We start from the raw sequence: 23,636 nt of genomic DNA on the forward strand, positions 1-23,636 counted from the left end.
ACTGGACAATATTTGTACATACAAACCGCTTGACAATTACCCAGTCATTGGAATTACTACAATAATACAGACAACTCTGGACAACGCTGAGACTATGAACTGGGTCTCTGAGAAAACAGCAGAATACCTAATTCAAAAACATCCTGTTACTCCAGCATTCTATGGACTCCCAAAAATCCATAAAAATCTGAACGATCCACCATTCCACCCGATCGTTGCAGGCACCGATAGCATTTTCCAACCTCTAGCTATCTACCTGGACACTGCTCTCCAACCATCAGTACAATCAATCAGGACCTATGTTAAGGATACTACACTTCTTGAGAACTCTACAATCACTACAGTTGGCTGAAGAAAATTTACTTCTTTTCACAATGGACGTAACCATTCTATATACCTCCATCCCACATTCAGAAGGTATAGAGGCAATGGAGTGGTTCTTATTGCCACACAGAGATGTGAACATCCATAAAGTATTTGCGTTAGAACTACTACATATCATACTCTACAACAACTATTTTCGATACAACAGACAATATTATCTTCAAATTTCAGGTACCTCGATGGGGTCGTCAGTGGCCCCATCCTATGCTAATATTTTCATGTACCACTTTGCAAAAAACACACGTATTGGATCACCCAACTTGGCATAACAAAATACCAATATGGTTAAGATATATCGATGATATATTTGGAATTTGGAGAGGCACGGAATTAGAACTACTGGAATTCTGGAATTATTTAAACACCTGTAACCCAAGAATTGCCTTTACAATGGAGATTGGTAAACCCTCTGTGAACTTCCTTGATGCCACGGTGGAATACACTGGTACGCATATGAAAACAAAAATCATCCGAAAACCCAAAGATGTGAACAGTTGTCTGCACCATGCAAGTCACCACCCAAAACACCTAAAAGATAACCTATCGTACAGCCAACTGTTACGACTAAAAAGAATCACTTCTGAAACAGACACACTACAGGAGGAATACAATACCATGAAGAAAAGATTTCTTGACAGAGGATTCCCTATGGAGACTATCAACAAAGCAATTACACAAACTGAGACACAAGACAGAAGTGTACTCCTACAGGGCACTCGCAAAAGAGAAGATCGAAATCTGATACATACGCTAAAGTATTCTAGCCAAAACTTCCAAATTAAAAGAATTATACATAAAAATCGGGAACTAATTAAATCTGATGAAACCTTATCCCATCTATTCCCAGATCCACCAATGATGGCGTATAAACGTGGAAAGAATTTCAGAGACCAATTGATAAGAGCTAAAAGGAGTAAATCAACAACCCAGACGACTCTAAGTAAACCTAAAGCTGGCACTTTTGCCTGCTTACACTGTCAGCATTGCAGCAACCTGATCAAAGTCGACCATATTCGCCATCCACACACTGGAAAAAAGGTCATGCCAAAAATGTTTGCAACATGTGATACTAAAAATGTTATTTACGCCATACGCTGACCTTGCGGCAAATATTATGTCGGAAAAACCAACAGACGGGCCAAAGACAGATGGACGGATTTGTTTTCAAATCATGTATCCACACACAGAACAACAAATCACCCGTCTTCAGACATTTCCGGGACATGAGACACAATGTTTCTCAAATGCGATTAGTAATTTTGGAAGTTCTGCATCCATTTAGCAGGGGAGGGAACCTACCCAAACTATTGGCTCAGAGAGAATTGTTCTGGATCAACAAACTTGACGCAATTAGGCCTTAATGAGGACTATTACTTGGGTCAATTTTTATAGCCACAAAGCAGTACACAAATCCTGTTAAAATTCACTGTCCTGTATCTAACATCATGTGTATTGGTATCTAAGGTGTAAAAGTGTACAAATATTTAATAAATCTATTCAAAAAAGTAGACATTAGACTGTACACCCATTCATTTTGGGGTAGACAAATTGTTTATATGATTATTTCATTGTATGCATGCTCTCTTTTGACACACAATTGAATGGCCTTGTGAAAGGATGGATGTATTCAGGTTATAGCAATGACTACTTGCCTATATTTTACATTGAATTGGTTCAAAGACACAGACTGTACATGTACATTATTTGGCTCATCAGCCCCTGTTAAATTTAAAATTATTTTGGGGTAGACAAAGTGTAAATTTGATCATTCTATTGTATATATACCCCCCTTTGACATACAAATTACTGCCCTTATGAAAGAACGGAGGACTTTAATTCTTAGCAATGCCCGCTAGTCTATATTTCACCTCGAATATACTGGTAGAAACTTATGTTATATGTAATTTATTCGGCTTGAAGCCCCTATTATATGTTAGTAATCACTTCACTTACGGTACAATATTTTGTTCCTGCCATTGCCTTTCAAATCCATGTTATTAACATCACACATTTTTACTTACCATAATTGGTTACTTTTTTTCTACTACTTTAACATAGGTCTGATCAATGTCATTTTAAATATCATCTATCAGCCTCTCTGGATCCTACTTACCCTTATAAGGCTTCTGAGGTAGCAACTACATTGTCATTCCGGTCCTTACCTTTAACATCACCAGCATTCAAGTTATCTGTTCCATTTATCACATGGTTTGCACCTCATTAGATGTCCCTGCATCATTTAGACATCCACCCTAATGTAAGCGATGCACCACCGTTCCAATCCATTGGCATCACACGGCATCAGATCATAAGAGCATCTCCACGTGCTCTTATGATCTGGCTACACACATTTTTACTAATTGTGCAAACGCTGGAGTGACGATACGCCACTCACGAGGGTAAACAAAACGTCATATTGTCTTTTTCATTATTACGCTACTTTTGCATACGTGGACGTCATTTTGCGCATATGACGTCACATTATTTTAACCTTCTACTCTTGAGGTAGTCTATGGATATCTAAATCACTTCCTGTGGTTTTCTTTACATTATGCCACTCGCGCGTGCGCGGGTGATGTCACAACCTATGACGCTGCTCGCGCATGCGCAAATGACGTCTCCTTGTTAATACTGCCATATATAAACAATCTGCGGCGGATGCGGTCAGAAAGCTGCGCTTCCTGACCGCTTCTCCGCCGTGGATCGCAACATCTGCTACATCTGGGACTTTCTTTAAAGTAAGTTGGGCTTCCTTTTTCTCTGGACAGTCTCTACGCCCTTAAATACTACAAGTACACTGATACTATCATTCTCCCTTAGGTGAACGCAGCCAGTCACTATTTCTACTTGACATGACCACAGCAGCTGTACTTGCCATGTTAATTTAATTGTGAAGCTCTCTAGCACTCCGTTTGCAAACTTCTTCTACATTATTCTCTTCTTTCAGAAGAAGGGTGAGTCTGATTTATGTTTTTCGCTCCAATATCACTCCCTATAGGCATTTCTACGACTGAATACACCCAACCCTTTTAATTAAGTACAGAGGTCTCTAATTTTGAAAATTGTTTTTTTTCACCTTTAAGTAATTGTGCAGTTGTTTAAAGAAATAAGCTACCAACAAAAAAATAGGTATTTTCGGTTGAGAATATTTTTATATTAGCGGATTCAAGTTCTGTGTAACATTTGTGACAATGTGACCATTTGAACAAATTCCTTTTCTGAATGAATTTTTGCTAAAAATTACTGATTTTTCTTTCATATATTTGATAAGATTAGTAATGGATTTATAAATCTCTGTTTCTATAGATCAATGTGAAAAGTTGTTTTGGCATTTATGCCCCTGATGAAGAGAAAATGAATCTCGAAACGCGTTGGGCCATCTTGAAAATAATATTAAAAAGGAGAAGACCTCTCTTTCTCTAACTAAAAGGAGACATTTAATGCAAAAAACACGTTGAATGTATTTTTCTTTACATCACCGCCATACATGTTTTGATCATGAAAAACTTGATGTTAAATAGTCTTTGAGACTAAAACAATTTTGTCATAATATCCCTTAGGCTTCACCTCCATAGAAGCAGCAATCATCAACTCTAGGGTCAGAGGTCAGGGAGGGGGATCATAGATGCCTCTTGAACATCCAGCTCATTTCCAGGTGCGATTCTTCTTGAAGAGTCTACATAAGCACTTTACACAGCCTTTGCATTTGGAGTCCTGATAGATATTTGTATTTTTTGGCTTGCAACCCAAAAAGTGAGAAAAACATGTTTTTAGCTGAATACCGACGAATTTGCATTCCTACCTTACATGTATATGGTCGTATGGAAAGGTAAGTAAAGGGAGGAACAAACATAGACAAAAGATAAAATGCTGGATTTACAGTAAAGGGGCTGAAAGGGCTTGGTGATAAGGAGTTTATGGGGGTCAAATGTCAAACAAAGGAAACAATATAAAACATGTAAATTGTCTGAAAAATGTTATGGTTCTCTTTTTCAGGAAGTACCATAGCCAAACAGCTCAAAGATACTGCTTTATTCATGACTTTAAGGCAGCTGCTCACTGCAGGAATGTGGGGTAGGCTAACTGTCAGAGAACGTGAGATCATGAACATCAGCTTTTGCGTTAAGCAGAATAACAGAACTAGTGATTTAAACGATCTAGTTTGTGAGAAATGAGCATTCTAAAATGTTTAAAATGTGAGTGAAAAGGTGAGAGAATTAGAGAGAGAGAGCGAGAGAGAGAGAGAGAGATTAAAAGCAAGGCATCATGTGTCGATTGCAGAGACACAATAAATTAGCTAGGTAGAACTATTAGTATTTAGAAGGAGGGGTCAAGTCAATAACATTATAGACTAGCCTTTATAGGTTTGTCAGTAGTAGAGGCAGACATATAAGAATGTTTTGAAGATTCCAAGTAATAAAAAGGCATGAGTGGCTAGGGATTTAAATCCCTATCTATGTGATTCCAAAACACCAAGAAGAATATGGCTTCCCCATTTTCCCTTATCCTCAAATTCATGATTGTAAATCATGAAATGCAGTAATGCTTAGATCAGGCTCATTGAAGGATGCCAAAAAGGATAATCCCTTGAATTTGTCATTGGGTGAATTTAAGCAAGAGGAAGGAATTCACTTGTGTATTTTGTGTAGTGTATGAAGACTTGAGAGAACATGAATAAACTGATAACATCTCAGGGAAGTTGACCTGCCACTCTGCACCAGACTAGAGGGCAGAACCTGAAATAATGTATCCTATGATAGAGCCCCAGGAGTGGGTCTCATAGTATCTGGAGAATCAGATCAGCCAAAGCTCCCTGTTATGCTGTAACAAACTGTTTGAAATGCAATTGAACAGTGTCCATTGCACTCGAAGCAGAGTGACTCACCACTGCTGCTTTTGCCACTCTATGAAACTCAAACTACCACTGCATTGCACCTGTGGAATTGGCTTGCCCCTGCATCGTGCCAAGTGCAGCCTGTCACCTGTTTGGCTTGAACACCCTACTCATCACTGGACCCCAATTCGAATTTCTGGAGTGTCCCTCACTGACCTGAACAAGTGGTTACTGAACAACTCAACCTGACACGACTTTGAACCAGACTTCTTTGACCCCTGCACCATAGCACCCAAGTGACTGCATCGTTCTGATGGCACTCGACTTGAATCGCTGTAGAATTGCGTCTCTTGCCGACCCGAAACAGGGTTACGTCTTGAACTGCCAAAACCCAGAATCCAACCCTGGTGAGCCTTCTGATCTGCATGACCCCAGCACTGCATTCGAAGCACATCAAACTACTAATTCGAACTGACTAGACAAAGCTCGTCCCTTGACCCAGCCCAACCTGCTACATCTCAACCTCGTTCAACTTGCACCACTGCTAAGCTGGAAACCTATTTCAATGTTATCAAACCACCTAAGAAGAATGGAATGGCAGTATTGACCCATAACTTCACTCCTGGCCCTTTTTGTGACTGCTCAGGTTACTTTTGCACTGTTATGATATGATTTTTATTTGTACCGCGCCCATACACAAGTGTTTCAGAGCGCTTGTTTCCACTGTTCAACATATCCTTTTTTAACTCTTTAGTTGCATATTGCCTTACAAACCTGTTTTCACTACCCATAGTGTAGTATCTTTCTATATGTTGCATATTCTGTGTTCTTTCTTACAAGGGTGGGGTTTTATAGGTTTTTTTAAACAGTTATTTGCACTTTGATGTTTTTAACTAAAGTATATATATAGATATATATGTGTGTATAGAATAAAGATTTTCCATAATAACTTACTAGAAAGTCTTAATTCTATTATTGACTCGGATGCGAGCATTATGCTTCTCTTTCTTTTATTCAACAATAAAGAAAAGAGCTCAGCAGCAAGATATTTGTGGACCAAAAGTGAGTGTGCCATGAGTAATGTGCAGAAAACAGGTGCAACAAATATATATATAATAAACATAGCAATATAACAGTAATATAACAGTAATATCTTAACATAAAAGGTAAGAGTCTCTGAAGAAAACTATATTTCCCAGGGAGCTTGGCTCCAGTTCATTTTGTTGCCATCAACACGTGACCTAGTCCACCAATAGTAGTTCAGATCCCCTGCATAAACAGTCCTAAACATGATGACACTTCCTCTTTCTGGGCTGCGAACTTGGCTGTCCATAGTAGGAGATAATTGTAGCTACCTTGAAGAAGGAGAACTTGTGTCGGGCCGTGATCAGGCAGACTTTTCTGCAGGCGCTGTCAAGAAAAAGGAAAATGTTAGTCTCTTGTATATGACAACCCTATATCCCTTATCAGGGTGGGAGAAAATCTTGGAGTTATTCCGATAGGGTACATGTAAATTTCAGAACATTAATCTTTTCATTACATCTTTAATTAACATCAGGTAACATGTTGTTATTTTCTTACCGGGTGGGATAATGCTCACCTCCGAGTCTTTAATGGAATTAAGACTTTCTAGTAAGTTATTATGGAAAATCTTTGTTCTATGTCAAGACCGGAGGCTCCCATTATGCTTGTTTAAAGCTTACTTACCACAATAGATGCCGGCTGATCTACTGGCTTTAGGTAGAATTGTTTGAAAACTGATTCACTAGCCCAGTCTGCCATCCACATGTTATCTTCTAGGCGAACTCCTGCCTGAAATGCTTTAGAGGCCATGGCTCCTCTAAGTGAGTGGGCTCCAAAATGCTTGGTGTCTATCCGAGCTTGAGCTAACGTCCACCGGACCCAACGTGCTAAGGTTGGTGCTGATACTGCTTTGTGCGGTTTACGCAGAGCGATCAGTAGCTGCCCGTTAGGGGAGGTTCTGAGTGGAGCCGTCTTTTCTTCGTAGACTTTCAAGCATTTAACCCAGCAGAGCTTCGGTTGATCTCTAAAGGCGGGATAGGAAATCACCCTGGAATTGCACTTTGTTCTTCTATGAATATGTAATACAATGCCATCAGGAGAAAAGGTTCTGCCTGCTAGATCTAGAGCTCGGCTGTCTGAGACTCTCCTGCAGGAGACCAAGCAGAGTAGAGTAGTGAGTTTGCCAGATAGGGCTTTACGCGATAGTTCTTTGTTATTAGGCCATGCCAGAAAAAGGTTCAGTACTTTATTAACGTCCCAAAGCTTGTCATAGCGAGCTGGAGGTGGGACGGTAAGCCTTACACCCTTGAGCAACTTGCAAACGAGGTGGTGTTCTCCTGCTGGTACTCCTTGGATAAGGTCATGACCTGCGGAAACTGCTGAATGGTAGGCGTTCACAGACCTGTATGCGAGCCCTTTTTCCGCTAGGGATGCTAGAAAATTCAAAATCAAAAGTCTCGACTTGGTGCCGCCCAGATGGTTGATGTATCTTACCGCTGAGATGTTGTCCATCTTTAGTAAAATACAGCAACTCGCTTTGTCTTTGGCAAAAGAGTGCACTGCAAAGGAACATACAAGAAGCTCTAGACAATTGATATGAAGGTCCAGCTCCTGTGGGGACCAAGTCCCTCCCGTGGCTATGGGACATCTCGTTCCCCAACCGGAGCGACTGGCATCCGACTCGATAATAATATCTGGAGCGGAGCCGAAGATGGCTCTGCCGTTCCAGGCTTCCATGTGAGAGAGCCACCAGTTGAGCTCTGTCCTCGCTTGAGGAGACAGTGTCAGGAGTTGAGAATAAGCAAGGTTTTCTCCTTAAGTGTTGGCCTTTTAATCTTTGCAGCTCTCGATAGTGAAGAGGGCTGGGAAATATTGCTTAGATGGAAGATGAAAGTAGCCCTATCACTGTTGCTAGTTCTCGAAGGGAGAACATGTTCTTCTGTAAGAGTCTGCGTATTTCTCTTTTGGTAGAGTAAATCTTGGCTGATGGGAGTCGAAGCTGCGAATTCTGTGTATCCACTATGAATCCTAAAAATTCCATATTTCTGGATGGAAGTAGAACTGACTTCTCCCAGTTTATAAGAAAACCTAAGCTGTGCAGCAAGTGTATTGCCAGTTCAGTTTGTTTCTGAACTAACTCTTGTGATTTGGCCATGAAAATAATGTCATCTAGATAAATTATGAGACAAACACCTTGCTCTCTTAATCAAGCTACTACGGGTCTTAAGAGTTTGGTGAATACCCAAGGCGCCGAAGAAAGTCCGAATGGGAGACTTGTGAATTCCCAATCTCAATTTCTCCAGGACAATCTGAGGTAACTGATGTGTGTTTGATGAATCGGTACTGCGAGGTAAGCGTCTTTTAAGTCTAGGCGCATAAGCCAGTCGTTCGGTCTGAGAAGATCTCTGAGCATGTGTATACCTTCCATTTTGAAATGGCGGTAAAGGATGAACTCGTTGATCGCTCTGAGGTTTATGACTGGGCGCACTTTTTGCTTCCTGCGAACCAGAAAAATGGGACTGAAGAAGCCTCCCTGACTTGAATATTTCGCTGTCTAAGGCGGTTTGGTCTGATAGAGACATTACTATCCCAAGCATTTGCAAACATCCTTAACCTCCCTCCTATAGGTGTTAGTGGCGCTGGCGCAGTTATCAGTACACTGACCTGTGGGTTGTTGCTGGGCTGGGTATCTGGCCGCTCTCCTCCAGAGACGCCCTCTACCACGACCTTTCGAGGGGAAGAATGTGTCGGGGCGTTCTTATCAGGAATTATGCTGACCTCGAGATTGTTGAGGTCTCTTGTCAAAGAAGTAACGGCCGGAAGAGCGACCTCTTCCTCGTCCGGCCCTGGAGAAAACCTTGGTTGCAAATACTCTTTTTATTGAAGCCTGTGCTTTGTCTAATGCTGTGAATTTCCCGACGAATTTTGCCATTTCCTTCATGAAAGGGTTTCCGAGAAGCTGGCCTTGTGCCGTTGGGCCGGATTCTGTTTCTGCCAGTTCGGTTAATTTGGCATCTATCTTGTATAGGATGCATTTCCGTCGCTCTGTTGAGATAGCGCAACTGGTTTTGCCCAAAAGGCAAATAGCCCTCTGGACCCAACCGGACAGTATCACTGTGTCGATGGGGTTCGATGAGGAGATGGCTGCATTCGCAAGATCGGAGATTTTTGCTAGTGGACCTGCTATGTCCAATACTTTGTCCTGGCAGGCTTTCCAGGCGCGATCAATACCCTTCCTGGGGTCTTTAACGTTTTTACCCAAAAAGGTAATCATTTTAGAATCGAGCTCTGGAGTCAGAACTACTTTTTCCACAATGTCTGGTCGAGGACATTCCGCACGTAGTCTGGCGCAAACTTATTTATCAAGCGGCTTGTGCAGCCTAAGGTGGCTGTAACTCGATGTCTTGGAAGATGGTTCCCAGTCGGTGGACCTGGGGTGTATTAAGTCTTCCGGGGTAAATGTACCTTCAGTAGAAGGTTTGGTCCCTGTTGTGTCATTAGGGATGGGGTCTGCCGCAATCCCTGACGCAGAGGGTCTTGAATCCTCAAAATGAAATTCCTCATCTGAAGAGGAGTGAGAAAGATCAGCGTCGTACACGTTTTTGTTATGATCTTCTTCTTCCGAGCCCTGTCCCTGTCCCTCCGGGCTTGAGGGTCTAGTTCCCCTGGTTTCCTCCTCGGGATAAGAGGGTAGATGGGAAGAGGTTACCTTCCTATTCATGAAGGCTTGTTTCAGCCTTGAGAAGGCGTCCGTTACGGCAGCTGTGGCATTAGATGGCTGGCTCGGGGGGGTCATAGAGCTTTTACTCTTGCGAGCCGGTGTACATCCCCCTTCTGTAAGGTGCTTCCTTTTCTGTGTTCTCTTCCTCCCAGGAGGGGAGGTCCCTCTGAAATGCTCCTCCATAGTGTCTAGACGATTTTGTATGGGAATGAGCATATCCGTTACAGCTTTCTCAACACTGGTCTCCACAGAGAATCCCAGAACCTTCTAAAAACTATTAGCCATTGCCACTTCGTCTATGTAACAGTGATCTCCCTCAGCCTCAGACCAAGCCTGATCTGATTGATGCGAGTACTGTTCTGCCATTATAAAATAAATGCACCTTACTCACTTTTTTTTTTCTTTTTTTTGTTTTCTTTTCTGGGCTTCCGAACGCCTTCTCTCACTGCCCAGTAATGTTATTTCAGTTCAGCTTTGTAGTTGTTCTTAAATGCTGAATAGAGAATTTCTTTGCTATATGCGCAGTGAAAAACCAGAAACGGTCGCTCTTGTCTGAGGAAAGATTCCGGCGCTCGAGCTGCAAGAACCGTTATATTATAACGGGCATGCGTGCTCGAGCGCCGGAATGTAGAGGAAAGGACCCGGAGAGCAGGAGCTCCCCTGGCGGCCTGCATGCGGTGTAGCGTGGTCCGACTAGGCCGCGCCGGATACCCAGTACCTCAGGAGCGCAACGACGTTGCGGCGAAGCCGGCGCGAGCCCTCGGATAATCCGCTGGACGAGCGGAATAAATAACTGATCAGTTGTGGCCGTGTGAAGCGGTCTCCGAGGTCAGAGGACTGACGTCAGAGCCCAACATAAAAGTACAAATTATGATTATTATATATTTTTTTTTATTAAATGAATATTGAAAGTAAAATTTGTATAAGTCTATAACTATGCAGTAAACATATATTATGACATTTTGTAACGTTATCTTTTAAATTATAAAATCATGACGTAAGCAGTGCTAAACATGATGTACTTATCTCTTGCTGTGAGCAGCAAAGAAAGAGGAAGAGTCATCATGTTTAGGACTGTTTATGCAGGGGATCTGAACTACTATAGGTGGACTAGGTCACGTTGCTGATGGCCTCAAAATTAACTGGAGCCAAGCTCCCTGGGAAATGTAGTTTTCTTCAGAGACTCTTACCTTTTATGTTAAGATATTACTGTTATATTACTGTTATATTGCTATGTTTATTATATATATATTTGGTGCACCTGTTTTACCTCTCTGATTCAGTACAATGTAGATTTGTAGAAGTGTTGGGGCCGAGCAGGTGGTTTTACTACTGCTCTTCCTTATACTCCTGCAGTCATTGTGTCCCTTATTAGAAAAGCAGCTGAGGTTTGAAAACTGCGGGTTACACAGGCTGCTATGGTGGCCCATAAGTGACACAGGGGTTCATCATGAGTTGGCCGGAGCGGGAAAATGCTGCAGTAACGCTACTACTACCGCATTTACCGATCCACCCAATCCTGTTTTCTGGGGCATTCACCTCCAGCTCCAATGCATGCCAGTTGCATCACCATTCTTCTTTCTATTCTATGTTCTTCCATTGAGATTGAAATAAGTAAAGGGAAGAAGTGGTGGAAATACAGCAATAGGCTTGCCCAGACTCTGGGTCGATGCAGTCTCTGGGGCAGGTTCCATATTGTACCCCTCTTGGCTCCTCTGCTTACTGTGAGCAGTGGCGGGTGATTGGAGGCATGCGTGTGTCTAATGGAATAGCTTACTAAAATGTAAATCTTTGCAAAATAAGATTGGATCCACGTGTTTTCAATGCCAGTGTTTTACATGTCTGCATATTCAACATGCAGTTTTGAATCGGGCGTGTTTGTCGATTTTTCTTTTTTTTTAATAGGTGAATATCATCCAACCCCCTATTTAACCCAACCCCACTACCTTACCCTGCCACACACCACCCCACAAGCTCCCACCACAATCACAAAAAAATGTTTTTTTAAAGAAATATGTTGACGAAAACTACAAAGTTTAAAGTGAAAATACGGCCAACAAATAAGAGTAGATACACATCCGTGTGATGTGGTACTCTGCAAAGTGTGCACCCCTCCAAGTTTGTGTTTGTGAAGAAAAATAGCACTGAAGGAAATAGCTGAAAATAGTTTGCCATCCAGCCCAGTCTTTAATATGGGTTTGCGCTCCAAGATTGTGAAACACTAGAAGAGATTGACCTTCTTCACTTTCCTTGACCTCAAAGAAACTTTAAGATAGAAGTAAGAATATTGGCTTTTGAGGAGAAATGTCATGTCTTGTACGGATGGGGCCACTATTCATTTGGGTTTATTCTCACTATCATCAATGGCTCCATAAACCTTTTCAGGTTCCTTTTTTAAAAGTCTAGCATGGTTTTGTTAGTCTGCCATATTAAGCAGTGGACCAAATGAACAGTTTTGAAAGTTCTTAACTTCATTATGGGCTGTAGAAATGTTGGCAAATGTGCCTGTTAAATTTGCTAAGTACTGCCCACTTTTGTTTCCTTTCCCTATGGCCCTTCTACCGCTGTTAGGACTGATTTTATTTAGTTCTATGTGAAAGTACCTAATTTTAAAGGTCTCAAGACGAAAAGACCGATTTAAAAACACCCATTTTCTTTTGATCATAAAAACAGCACTGTAAAGGTCTTTTTCTCTTGAGACCTTTAAAATGTGTTTATTTGTAAAAAGATATTCGGGGCTTTCACTCCCCAAGAACCCCATTTTTCCTCTCCACCCCATCACCCCACCCCCACCCTCACCCATGGGATTTCAGTTACAGCCCTCTACCCCCACCCCACACACCCCACCCAAACCAAAACACACACATACTGCAAAGACAGCATTGCAAAGCCTGGTCCAACATTGTCAAACCACCATGAGCGGATGAAGGTACTTTTGGGAGGTCCATGGTCTATTTTTGGGACACTCTGGATTGATGAACCAACCTCGACATTTCGTTCACAATTGACACTGTTGCAATTTCCTACATTAAGCCCTGCTATCCACAGTGCTTACCATATTGACATTCTTCATTTTCAGTGTTCTTTCCCCAGGGTTGGGTGTTTGCTAGTGGTATAAGAGCGATTGATCAATGTCTAAGGCTGAGTTTAATCATTGAAAATGATCTTTCTTTAAGGAAAATTAATTTATGCTTAATGTTCATCGACCTTAGGGCAGCCCTTGATTGTGTCCTCGCCAAACACTCTGGTGCCATTTAAGGGCATCGGAGATGCCTCATGCACTCTTATCAGCACTATTGATTCTATACAGCAGCAACACAGCCATGGTCAGATGGGTGATCTCGGGAGAACTAACACAGCCCAACCCAATCCAACAAGGTGTGCGCCAGAGTTGCGTACTCACCCCTAAGCTTTTTTGCATATTTATCAACCAGGTCATAGAAAAGCTAGTGGCTAAAGACACTGATGCACCCACCCTAGGTAATACAACATGTCTCATTTTAATGTTTGCGGATATCACAATACTGATTTCCCTTACACCGACTGGTCTCCATAAACAGCTTACCCTTTTCAAACATTGTGTAGATTAAAATGGCCTTCCAATAAACTATACCAAAATTAAAACTATGATACTCAGTAAAAAGAGGAGCAAGCCGATTAATTGTCATTTAATATAGAAGGCAAACACATAGAACAAGTGGATGTTTATGATTATCTGGGTTTGAGGGTGACAGGTGGCATTAGGGCAAGGCAGGTGCAAAGGGCTGGCATGGTCTTGGCCAAATACAGTGATGCCATAGCAAGATTTGCTGAAAATAAGGGGGGTGGGCCGCAAGTGTAACAATAGAACCATATGCGGTCCATGCTAGACCTGCTGTCCTTTATGGTGCAGAACTAAGGGCTTCACGAACATTAATTCCTTAACAACCATGGAAAACGGCTTCCTAAAAAATATAATGGAGCTTCCATCCAGCACACTTTCAATCCCATTGTTCATGGAGCTTAATATCTGTAATATAGCATAATTGCTAACGTAAGACCATTATTATACAGGGCAAGGATCTGGAGTTCCCCTCAGTTGGGAAACTATAGAGACACCTTGAAACCACTACTAGCCCATGAAGGGGAGAAAAATCTACCATGGTGCCAACACGTGAAACAACAATGTTGTTAGATCAATCATGTGGAACATTGGGACACTCGGGATCTAATGAACACAGCATCAAATGACCCAATATAAAAGCTATTTTTGAGTTGGAAGATGCAAAGACTGTGCTCAAGATGCGTGGCTCAATTTTATTGCATACCTAATGGGTAACAAATGGAGACTCAGGAGCTTAGGGCCCTTTTGGAACATGCATATGTAATGGATGGGATCATACAGAATAATTCTGAGTCCAAATAACCGAACCACCTCAGGAAGACGGCAAAGTACTGTTTCATTACTATTATCTAAAACAGGGAGTTTACAACGAACATCAACATACGTACGCTCAGTCTCTCAGCGATCTTTACACAAAACATAGTCTTTTATACCAAAAATACATCAGAGGTGACGTCATACTATGTGGCAATAATAAAAAACATATCGAGGGACAGGATTGTCTATGGGAAACATCAAAGTATATCTTTCTATATGGACTAGGATTGTGATTGTCTATCCACTATCAGGTGGTCAACATATGCCTACCTTTAAAACATGTAATCTTCAGAAATATTAGATACACAGTTTCTCATTGGTCGTCAAACTATAAGGTCCTTCATTATATGGACTAATACAATCAGTTGGCACCCGTGTGCCAGGTCTAGAACATTTGGTTCACTTAGCAGCACATAAGCCCAGACCCAGGTGCAAGGAAATGGGGCATGACGCTATCCCACCACCCAATTAGCCCAGCATCTACCATCACCCGTGCCTTCTGCCATGAAGATTATCTTTGAAATTGGCCTTGCAAAATATCCTTGTCTTTGGAATACATGGGAGTGAGAGCACTCACTATCGTGTTCTGGGACTCCAAGTTCTAACTCTTTTTTCATCCTTGACTCACGTGACAGGAGACCATGATTTGGTCAATTTTTCTGGTTTTAAATGCTCTAAATGAATTAAACGTGGCACTCTTGGTATTCTTTCTTTGCACCTTAACAAGGGATGATTCATCCTCCGCACGTTCGCTCTTTTCCAGAATAGATAGCTGAACTTGGCTGCTTCAGTCTTGACCCCAGGCAAAACAGCCTTGTCTTGCAGCTCCACGATTCTGCTTATTCCTGATGCAACACAGTTTTCCCTTCCCACTTTGTGGGTCCTGGCTTACTCAATTCATGATACCGATGTCCAGCTTTTATATAATGACGGCTTTGCATGTGGTCTATTCACTACATATAGCCAGCTTCTATGATGACTTGGTCTAGCTTGCATTTCAACATCTGTACATTTATTGAACGGTTGATTTTCAACAGCACTTTGTGCACAAGTAATCCTTGTCTTTATATTTAAAAGTTCACTTGATTCTTTACTTCGTCATTAGTTTCTTTGGGGTCCATACATTCTCTTCAGTCAGTATCTCGGGACGTCTTGCATACTTTTTGTGACATCATTAGCTTATTTTCCTTGCTCTTTCTCATATTCCTTCAGGGAGTCCCTCCCTTAAATTTTCATCACTTCGGGGATACATCTGGTAGGGTTGTCTCAACGGGTATCTTCTTTCGAACACACGCTGCAGTATTAACACAACGGCTGGTGTCAAACACGGCACAGTCTCATGTCAACAACATATGGGAGGAAGGGGGAAGGGTTTTCTGCAGAGGCATGCAGCTGTTACTCTACACACATAATGAGCATTATCTTGATTATGTGAAGCCTAGATTTGTGAGGTCACTGTATATTAAACTCATAATTGGTATCCTCCCATCAGCGCATTTGTTACACAAATGGAATCCTGACGTCTGAGATAAATGTTAGCATTGTCAAGATACAAGCGAGGACAGACTCCATTTCATGTTAATTTGCCCTGCATATTTAAACCTGCAAAAAATGTACCTGTGACCACTGTTCATGGGGTATGACATACAATGGAGGCTATGATAGAGCAGAAGATGAACTAATAGTGCGACCAGTAGTAACATGTTTATATAGAGTGCGGCTAAGTAGGCCTCATCTGCTAAGCCTAGTAAAGAGAAATCTTTAAGGCCTTCTGTGTACAGCAAGCAACAATGCTGTCTAGTAAACTAGGTTGTAATGTAGTTAATACAAACTTGGCCAAGCTGGATTTCCAGAACTATGCCGCTTCTATTTATACCAGTACTAGCACGTGCCTGTATTGGGGCCAGACTAATGTTTTTTTTTTAACTCAAGGCCCATATAACAACTTTTTTTATGCTATTGTTTTGTGTAATGTTGTGTGATTTCATCCATGTTTACCTATGACTGATTGTCAAAATGGTAATAAACTTAAACTTCTGTCACAGTCAGGTGTATTGTATATTGGTGTGTTTAATTAAAGTATATATATTTTTATGCAACCTTGACTGGACACGCTTTTATTTTCAATTGTTGTAACTGCTGTTTGGGATGCTACTGTTACCATATTCACCCCCTGCCCAACCCCTTAAGAGAATAGCCAGTCCTCAGCCCACATTCCCACCAAGGCGAAGCAGGTATACCTCTAAACTGCGCCTTTTTCACCTTCATGATTGGGATCACTGTTTGTTTGTAGTAGTTTGAGGGTTCTGGAGGTGGTTTAGCCACTACTCAACTGTGTACTCCTGCGAGGCAGTAGTCATTTCGTCACTGGCACCTGGGAAGGATGTAGCCCATTTTAAAGAGTGACAGATGCGCCCACTACAATGTACAATGAGCTGCAGCCGGTGCGCCTAGGCTCACAGTTGCAAGGTATCATGTGTCACTGTTAGCGCAAGAGTACTTTCACTGAATCCCCACGTGGGGTCTCTGGAGGGTCCAGAAAACCCTTGTTTCCCTGTTTCAAATGGCGCCTGACACTCCATATGCGCCTCCTCCCACTGGTGCACATGCAGAGAGCAGCCTGAGGTGCTCCTTCTCAGGCCAATGCATTGCTAATGCAAAGCATATATAGAGGAAATAAGAATCCCTTAAATGGCATGGTGCAACTCCATGCAAATGAGGGTACACCGCTTGAAGAATCTATGCCTGCAAAGTTAGCTGGCACACATTTGCTATTACGCACGCAGGGTTGCTAAATTATGCAAAAATAAAATGTGCCACCTGCAGGTCAAATGGTGCAAAGCTACATTGTTGTAAGTGGCACACTAAATATAGCAAGGCTTCCGGTGTGGCATAGAAAAGGCAGTCTGGTTCACTTTTGACTTCTTCATTAACAGTTTCAATGTGAGCAATGTATATGGCTACCACCCTGGCGTGCTGCAATCCAGATTCTCAAAAACGTCAGGGCACAGAGTCCTCCCCTCAGTTCAAACCAGACTTCCTTCAAAACTTTCCACCAGTGGCACCACATTTGAGAGGGGCCCCCTCCCCTTTCGTCATTACCCTCGTCATTTAGCTAGCAGTCAAGGAATACAGTTACACTCTTTCAATGTGCTGGATAATCCCTTACGCCCTACTAACATTTGTTTTCGGCATGTGTGAGTTGTTTGTGTGCAACCACAAAGGACCATCTATCCTCTTTGATACATAGTAGGACCTGGCAAAATTACAGCTGAAAAAATGTAAAAAATTAAAAAAATAAGAAATAGGCTTTCTCGATTTACACCCCACACTTTTGAACCACACACTCTTCAACATTAGCCTCCACCCACCCTCATGCAATTCACAAAGGAGCTTAATGCCCTCCTCTTTGAGGCCCTGCTGTAACGTGTGCCCCCTTACCTGCATTCCTATTAGCTCGTTGCTGTACAGTATTCTGCTGCTTCTGAAAGCTAGGTCTGTGCTCAATAAATACCCCACATAAACACCTAAATAAATAATTCATTTTAGGCATGGGGGCTAGATCTTTTTGTGCTAAGCCTTCAGCAGAGGCTACCCCATACCTCTGGGTTTGCCCTTCAATAGCAATCACCTTTCCTCACTAATGTCTTAAAGGGGTACTGTCATGAATAATTTATTTTAATGCATAATTACCAGTTACACCTTGGGGAACGCTAACAGACTTTCTAGTGGATGATGCATTAGAAGAACTGATGAACAGAACTGCAATCTTTGGCAAACTTTTTTCCAATGAAGATGTTAGCAACGCTGGTTGACCTACAGTATGATCGTAGCACAGCATGGGGGCTGTACACATATGCACTTGCCTCTAGCAATGCTTTAGTTTCAACACACTAGTGCCGTGTGGCAGTGTTAGATGTTTTGGCATTACACTAACTAAAGGTAGTTGTTTTGGTGTGGATGCCAGAAAGCTGCTGAGGAAACTCAAATTAGAACAACTGAAAGCCTCTGTGGAGAAGATGTGACACAACACGTTTTTTTTCTCACACTGCTGCTCTTTAATTTTTCATCAGAGTTTCTGCATATTTCGTTGCACCGGTTAGAATCTTTGTGTTTAATCGCTTAGATTCATTACTGATATGATATGATATGGCATTTATAACGCACCTGTACACAAGTGTTGCTGCAAAATATTGGTTGAATAAAGTGACCCTGCTTAAAAAGTAATTGTCCTCACGGATGTTGAGAATTACTTTCCAGTGAATGCAAGTATCTAGCTGTTTCTTCTCACACATGTATTGCCCTGTAGCTATAAAGGCCATCCGAGGACTTGATTCCTTGCATACTTTTTCATGCAGCCAAAGGAGTTTAAAAGTGAAAGATTAAAGATCATATTTTCTTACCTTATTTAAAGGCATGTGCAGGTCTGCGTTTTTTTAAATGTGTGCTATGTTTATCCCGTGATCACCATTTTATGGAAAAATCCAATGGACTTGGAAAGCTTTTGAATCGTTCCACCTCAACATGACATGTTCAGTTAGACTAATCAGAGGTATCTAATCTTGGTATTTGTTGGGTTCTGCTTCACGAAGACCTCTTCAAAAATACCCACTTCTAATATCACTAAGCCTTATCACCATAAGGTTACCAGCAGTAGTAAAGTGTATCACATGTATGATGCAGTGTCTTCATTGCTCTAAGGGCAATCAGTCTATTTCGTCATTGTGTCATGTATGTGTACAAATTCTCCATGATTTAATTCTGATTCTATTACTTCCATGCTAAAACCAGTCTGATCTCTAGCCTTTGTTTGCCTATAGGATGGGCTCCTTCTATGCACCGTGCCTGCCCGCTATCAATGTCCTCCGTCTCCATACCTCCATGTATTTGCAGTGCTGGGCGGTCATGTGTTGCAACGTTCCTCATGCCAGAGTCTTTAAGGCTTCCAGGTCCAACAACTTCTACATGGCGATGCTGCTTTTCATTCTCTTTCTGTCCATGCTGCCTGTCGTGTACACAATCGTCTCCATCCCACCATCTTTCGACTGTGGTCCATTCAGGTGATTGACATCTATTTGAATTGTCATTTTATTATTTAATCAGCAATGTACTATAGTATGCAATGTTGCAATAGAATGGATGTGTGGCTTCAGTCATGACATATTCAGCAGCATCAGGCTAGTGTCCTTGCACACACGTTATACTTAGATCCAGGTGTGATTTTATCAGATCATTCACACTCTGCCTACAATTGAATAAGCCTTAGCAAATGATCGCGTGTGAATTAACTCATAGAATGCATCAAAAGCAGGTCAATTTTCAACTAGTGGGTTAGCGATGATTCACAAGGACAAAGAGGATTGTGGTAGTTGTCCACATTATTACAAGGGAAAACGAGTTTCAGAATGTTACCCCGTCCTTCATAGTTTGGAATCATTCATCTTGACCTTTTCTCCATTTTGAACTAAACAAGCATCTAGAACTTTTCAGGAAATTGTAAATGAAACAAAGGTGACCGAGAACAACAAAAGAACAGACAGAACATAACAAAGGGTGTACGTCTGTGGGATGCGATGAAAGGCAAAAGCTGTGTCGAAAATGTTCTCCTTTACAACAAAATGTGTTAAAAAAATCTTTGTTCACAAATTGGGCACTGACGTGGGCTGTGAAGAGAGGTAAGGGTACTACTCCCCCACAGGCTGAATTCTTTTTTTATTTAAAAGAGAACATTTCATCAGAATCCAACCTCCCCTTAAAGACCTGAGTGCTGCAAAGCATGTTGGCTTCTGCATAGATGAGGTGAGGGACACGTCTTGATTTCAGGAATGGTGCACATGTGCCTGGATGCCCCCACACATGGCACACCACAATGCGTCAGAAAGAGTGAAAAGCCTAGTCTGCAGGTGCATGCTCATACCACCCAACAGCATTGTAATGACAGATTCTGTGATGTTGGTAATGTTGTCACTAATGCAGCCCCTACGCCATCGGTCTGTTACAATCCTCAGCAGATTATCAGGGCACCTACTTTCCAAAGCAGTAAGGGTTCATACTTTATAAGATGTTGTCCTTTGTTTCATTCTGTGGTAATAGTTCCACTATGTCCTGGTGAAATTGATGATCACTGGTAACATCTTTGCAATACGAGTTTAATAGCACCAAGGCTATAGCACCCATGGATTTTGCTATATGCTGGTTGTAGAAATGGCTGTTTGGTTGTTTGTCGTACTCACTTTTGGGGTTGCTGATAAGCCCACACATAAATACATATCATTCAGGTAATAATGTTAGTATTAATTGTTAGTAGACTACAACCTAAGGGGTACATTCAGAGTTGGAAGGATATTTTTTAATGAAGTAACACCAGAAAATGTTACCAACTCACACATACAAATCAACAACATGTTCACATAAATACATAGTTAAATGAACACAGGCACATCCTTACATATATAATGTACACAGTCACATTTATACTGAAACACATCACTGTAGTCAAGCAAACTGCAACATAAACACACACACTGACAGACACACAAAACACACACACGCCACCTTTCTTAAAACCTGAAACAAGTACAGTACATTACTCTTACTCCCTCTCCATCACAAGCGAGGCAGACTTCCCTCACAGTTCCCTTTGCTTCCAAGGAATTGAAATATGCAGCCGACTTTCCAAGAAAGAAACATTTGAGCACTATAAAAGCCAAGTCTCCCCAATGTCTTTCACTCTGCATAGTCCAAGTGCAGACTCCATAGCCTCAATTACCAGCAAGACCCCAACCACAGCTAATTGTCATGTCTGACAGAGACTGAGTGGTAAATTAAGGTGGTCTACCATCTAATGTGAGTCTTAGAAAAGGAAGGGTGTGAGTGACAAGGAAATTCTGACTGAGCAATGTGGGGAAAGGAAAGCGTTGCATGTGAGATAAGGGAAGGTGGTGAGCAAAAGGGGATTAGAGTTTTAAGGCGTGGGAGGGGCATTGAGGATGTGGTGTGAGGGAGGGACACCAAAGGGTGATGTGTAAGGAAACTAGGATAAATGAGACGAGAAGGTGTACATCTGGAAAGGTAATTCTGAAGACTTAGTGACTTTTGCTGAGATGTGTCCGTGAACTGCATCCCACTGCCACTGCCACTGCACCGGAATGTGTGACTGGTTTGACCCACTTTTTTCTGCTGAAGGGATTCATACTTTCTTTATCATGTGCTTGGTGCTTTGAAATCTGGGTTTATTGAACAGTGTACTAGTTGAGTAACAACTTTGCAGAAAGGCTTTTGTTGGTTCAAATATTGAGAATGTAATAGGAAACTTGGAAACAGTGGAAACAGAAAGCCAGGGTTAAGGTCCCTGTCGTCCATAATTCACTCATTATGGGATCCTGAACAAATCACCTTTCCTCTCTGTGCCTTATTTTCCTTAGCTATCTGTGGGGAATGTCTCACTCATTTATAAACTATACTATTACTCCATAAATAATGATAAAGTTAACCGTTTATATAATGTGTACTGTGGAAAGGCAGGATGCCAAGTGAGGGTCCTATATTGTGGGGGTGGATAGGCCAGGTGTCAAGTATCTTTCTTTGTTGTTGTCGGGTGGGTTAGTAGGAATCTGGATCTGGTTAAATTGCTGTGCCAGCTCATGTTTGGCTCTTAGAGCAAAGCCAGACCCCTAGACTCGGCTGTGCAAATACATTCTCTACCTTCCCCACCTATTTATGTTGGGTTAAAGTTAAAGATGGGATGGGAGGAGATGTAGCCTGCTGTCAAATTACATACTGGGAGACAAGGAAACCTGGGATCAAAATCCTAGCTTCCCCATTTGACTAAATTATGGCGAAATCATTTGACCATATTTAGAATATTGGAGGTGTTCCCTATGGCCGGGTCTCTAAGAAACTACAAGAATTGCTAAATGATATGTTGCATAAAAGAAACGTAATGTCAATAATGTCTACTATATATAATTGAGAATGTGCAGATGGGTATACGTTGGTATTAGGTTTCATTGCTGTATTGTGGGCTTGGCACAATGGACTGGAAAATTCTAGTTGCATCCAGGTCAAAGGTTGTCAGTACCCCCCTAATCGGGGTTAAGAACATTGGACAATGATTAACTTATTTATGATTCATTTATTTCCTCTGGGTGTGTCCCCAGCAGACCCGTAAAATGTAGGTTGGAAACTGATTTCAAGTGATTTAATCGTGCAGCACTTTTCCTGGCATTATGACAGACAACAGAAGTGTTTTCTTCTTTAGGGAGGCTTCTTTTTCACCACATGGATTTGAATTGATGCTAATCAATGCATCACTGAAGTAATACAAGTACCAGGTGTGCCAATATCATTCTGAACTTAGATGTACTACTAGATTTGCTCTGATATGTCCCACTTCAGTTCCATGTTTTGATGACATGCTGTAGTTCTGCACACTGGGATGTGTTCCTTCGTGCCGCAGTGCGATTTTTCGCCATTGTGGATTTGTTCCTAGGTGTTCAATTGCAATTTTCTGTCAGTAAGGTTTGACTCCCAGGGATCCCACTATAATGTAACCCCACAGTGATCTTTCCCCTATGTTTGCCATGGTAATTTTACACTGCAGTGATTTTGCTCCCAGCTGTTTCTCTGCAATTATGCTTCCAAATGTCCCTACAGAGATTTTCCAGTGGAACCATTCAATCCCCTGTAAGCTTGATACTTACCCCTGTGTCCTCCCGACCTGTCCTCCCATATGAATTTGGACCAAGCATTGCATGTTGTTAGCTACTAGGATTGCCAGCCTAAACCCAGGTACCTCAGGATCTCTCCTCAAAATTGCCCTGCCAGTGGTGCCACACTACTAGTACTTTAGCATGCCCAAACACTGGGTGGAGGCCGGAAATGCCCACTCTCCATTTGCTTCTTCCTGCACCAAAACACTCAAATTATGTGTTTCAACACACGCTATTCGGACCAGCTAAACCTCTGACACATGGCAATTGAACACCCCTCATAAAAGCCATTAAACCGCCGAATGCTACACCTCTCGAAGCAACGTCACGACGAATGCATCTTCACACTATGGTCACACAAGGCTCCTCAACAGATGAAGTTGCCTTAATTGCTCTCAACACGAACCACAGAAAACACAGGTCCATGCACAGTACCCAGCTACTTATGAATGTATGTATTTATTAATTGGTTATTTGTAATGCGCACTATAAAGCACAATAGTGTTTCAAGGCCCATCAAGACAAGGAGGGAGGGAGGAGGAA

At 41.8% G+C, this 23,636-nt stretch overlaps 1 protein-coding gene across 1 annotated transcript in view; it reads left to right on the plus strand.

The window, feature by feature from the left end:
- LOC138510811 (transmembrane channel-like protein 1) overlaps positions 1-23,636 on the plus strand; it is a 534,459-nt gene that overhangs the window by 494,178 nt on the left and 16,645 nt on the right. The window contains exon 13 of the mRNA XM_069626507.1: positions 19,203-19,442. Coding sequence (XP_069482608.1) covers positions 19,203-19,442 — 240 coding nt within the window. The remainder of the gene's footprint in view (positions 1-19,202; positions 19,443-23,636) is intronic.

The sequence above is a fragment of the Ambystoma mexicanum genome, chromosome 6p, assembly GCF_040938575.1.
Source record: "Ambystoma mexicanum isolate Mex_15411 chromosome 6p, UKY_AmexF1_1, whole genome shotgun sequence".
NCBI lineage: Eukaryota > Metazoa > Chordata > Amphibia > Caudata > Ambystomatidae > Ambystoma > Ambystoma mexicanum.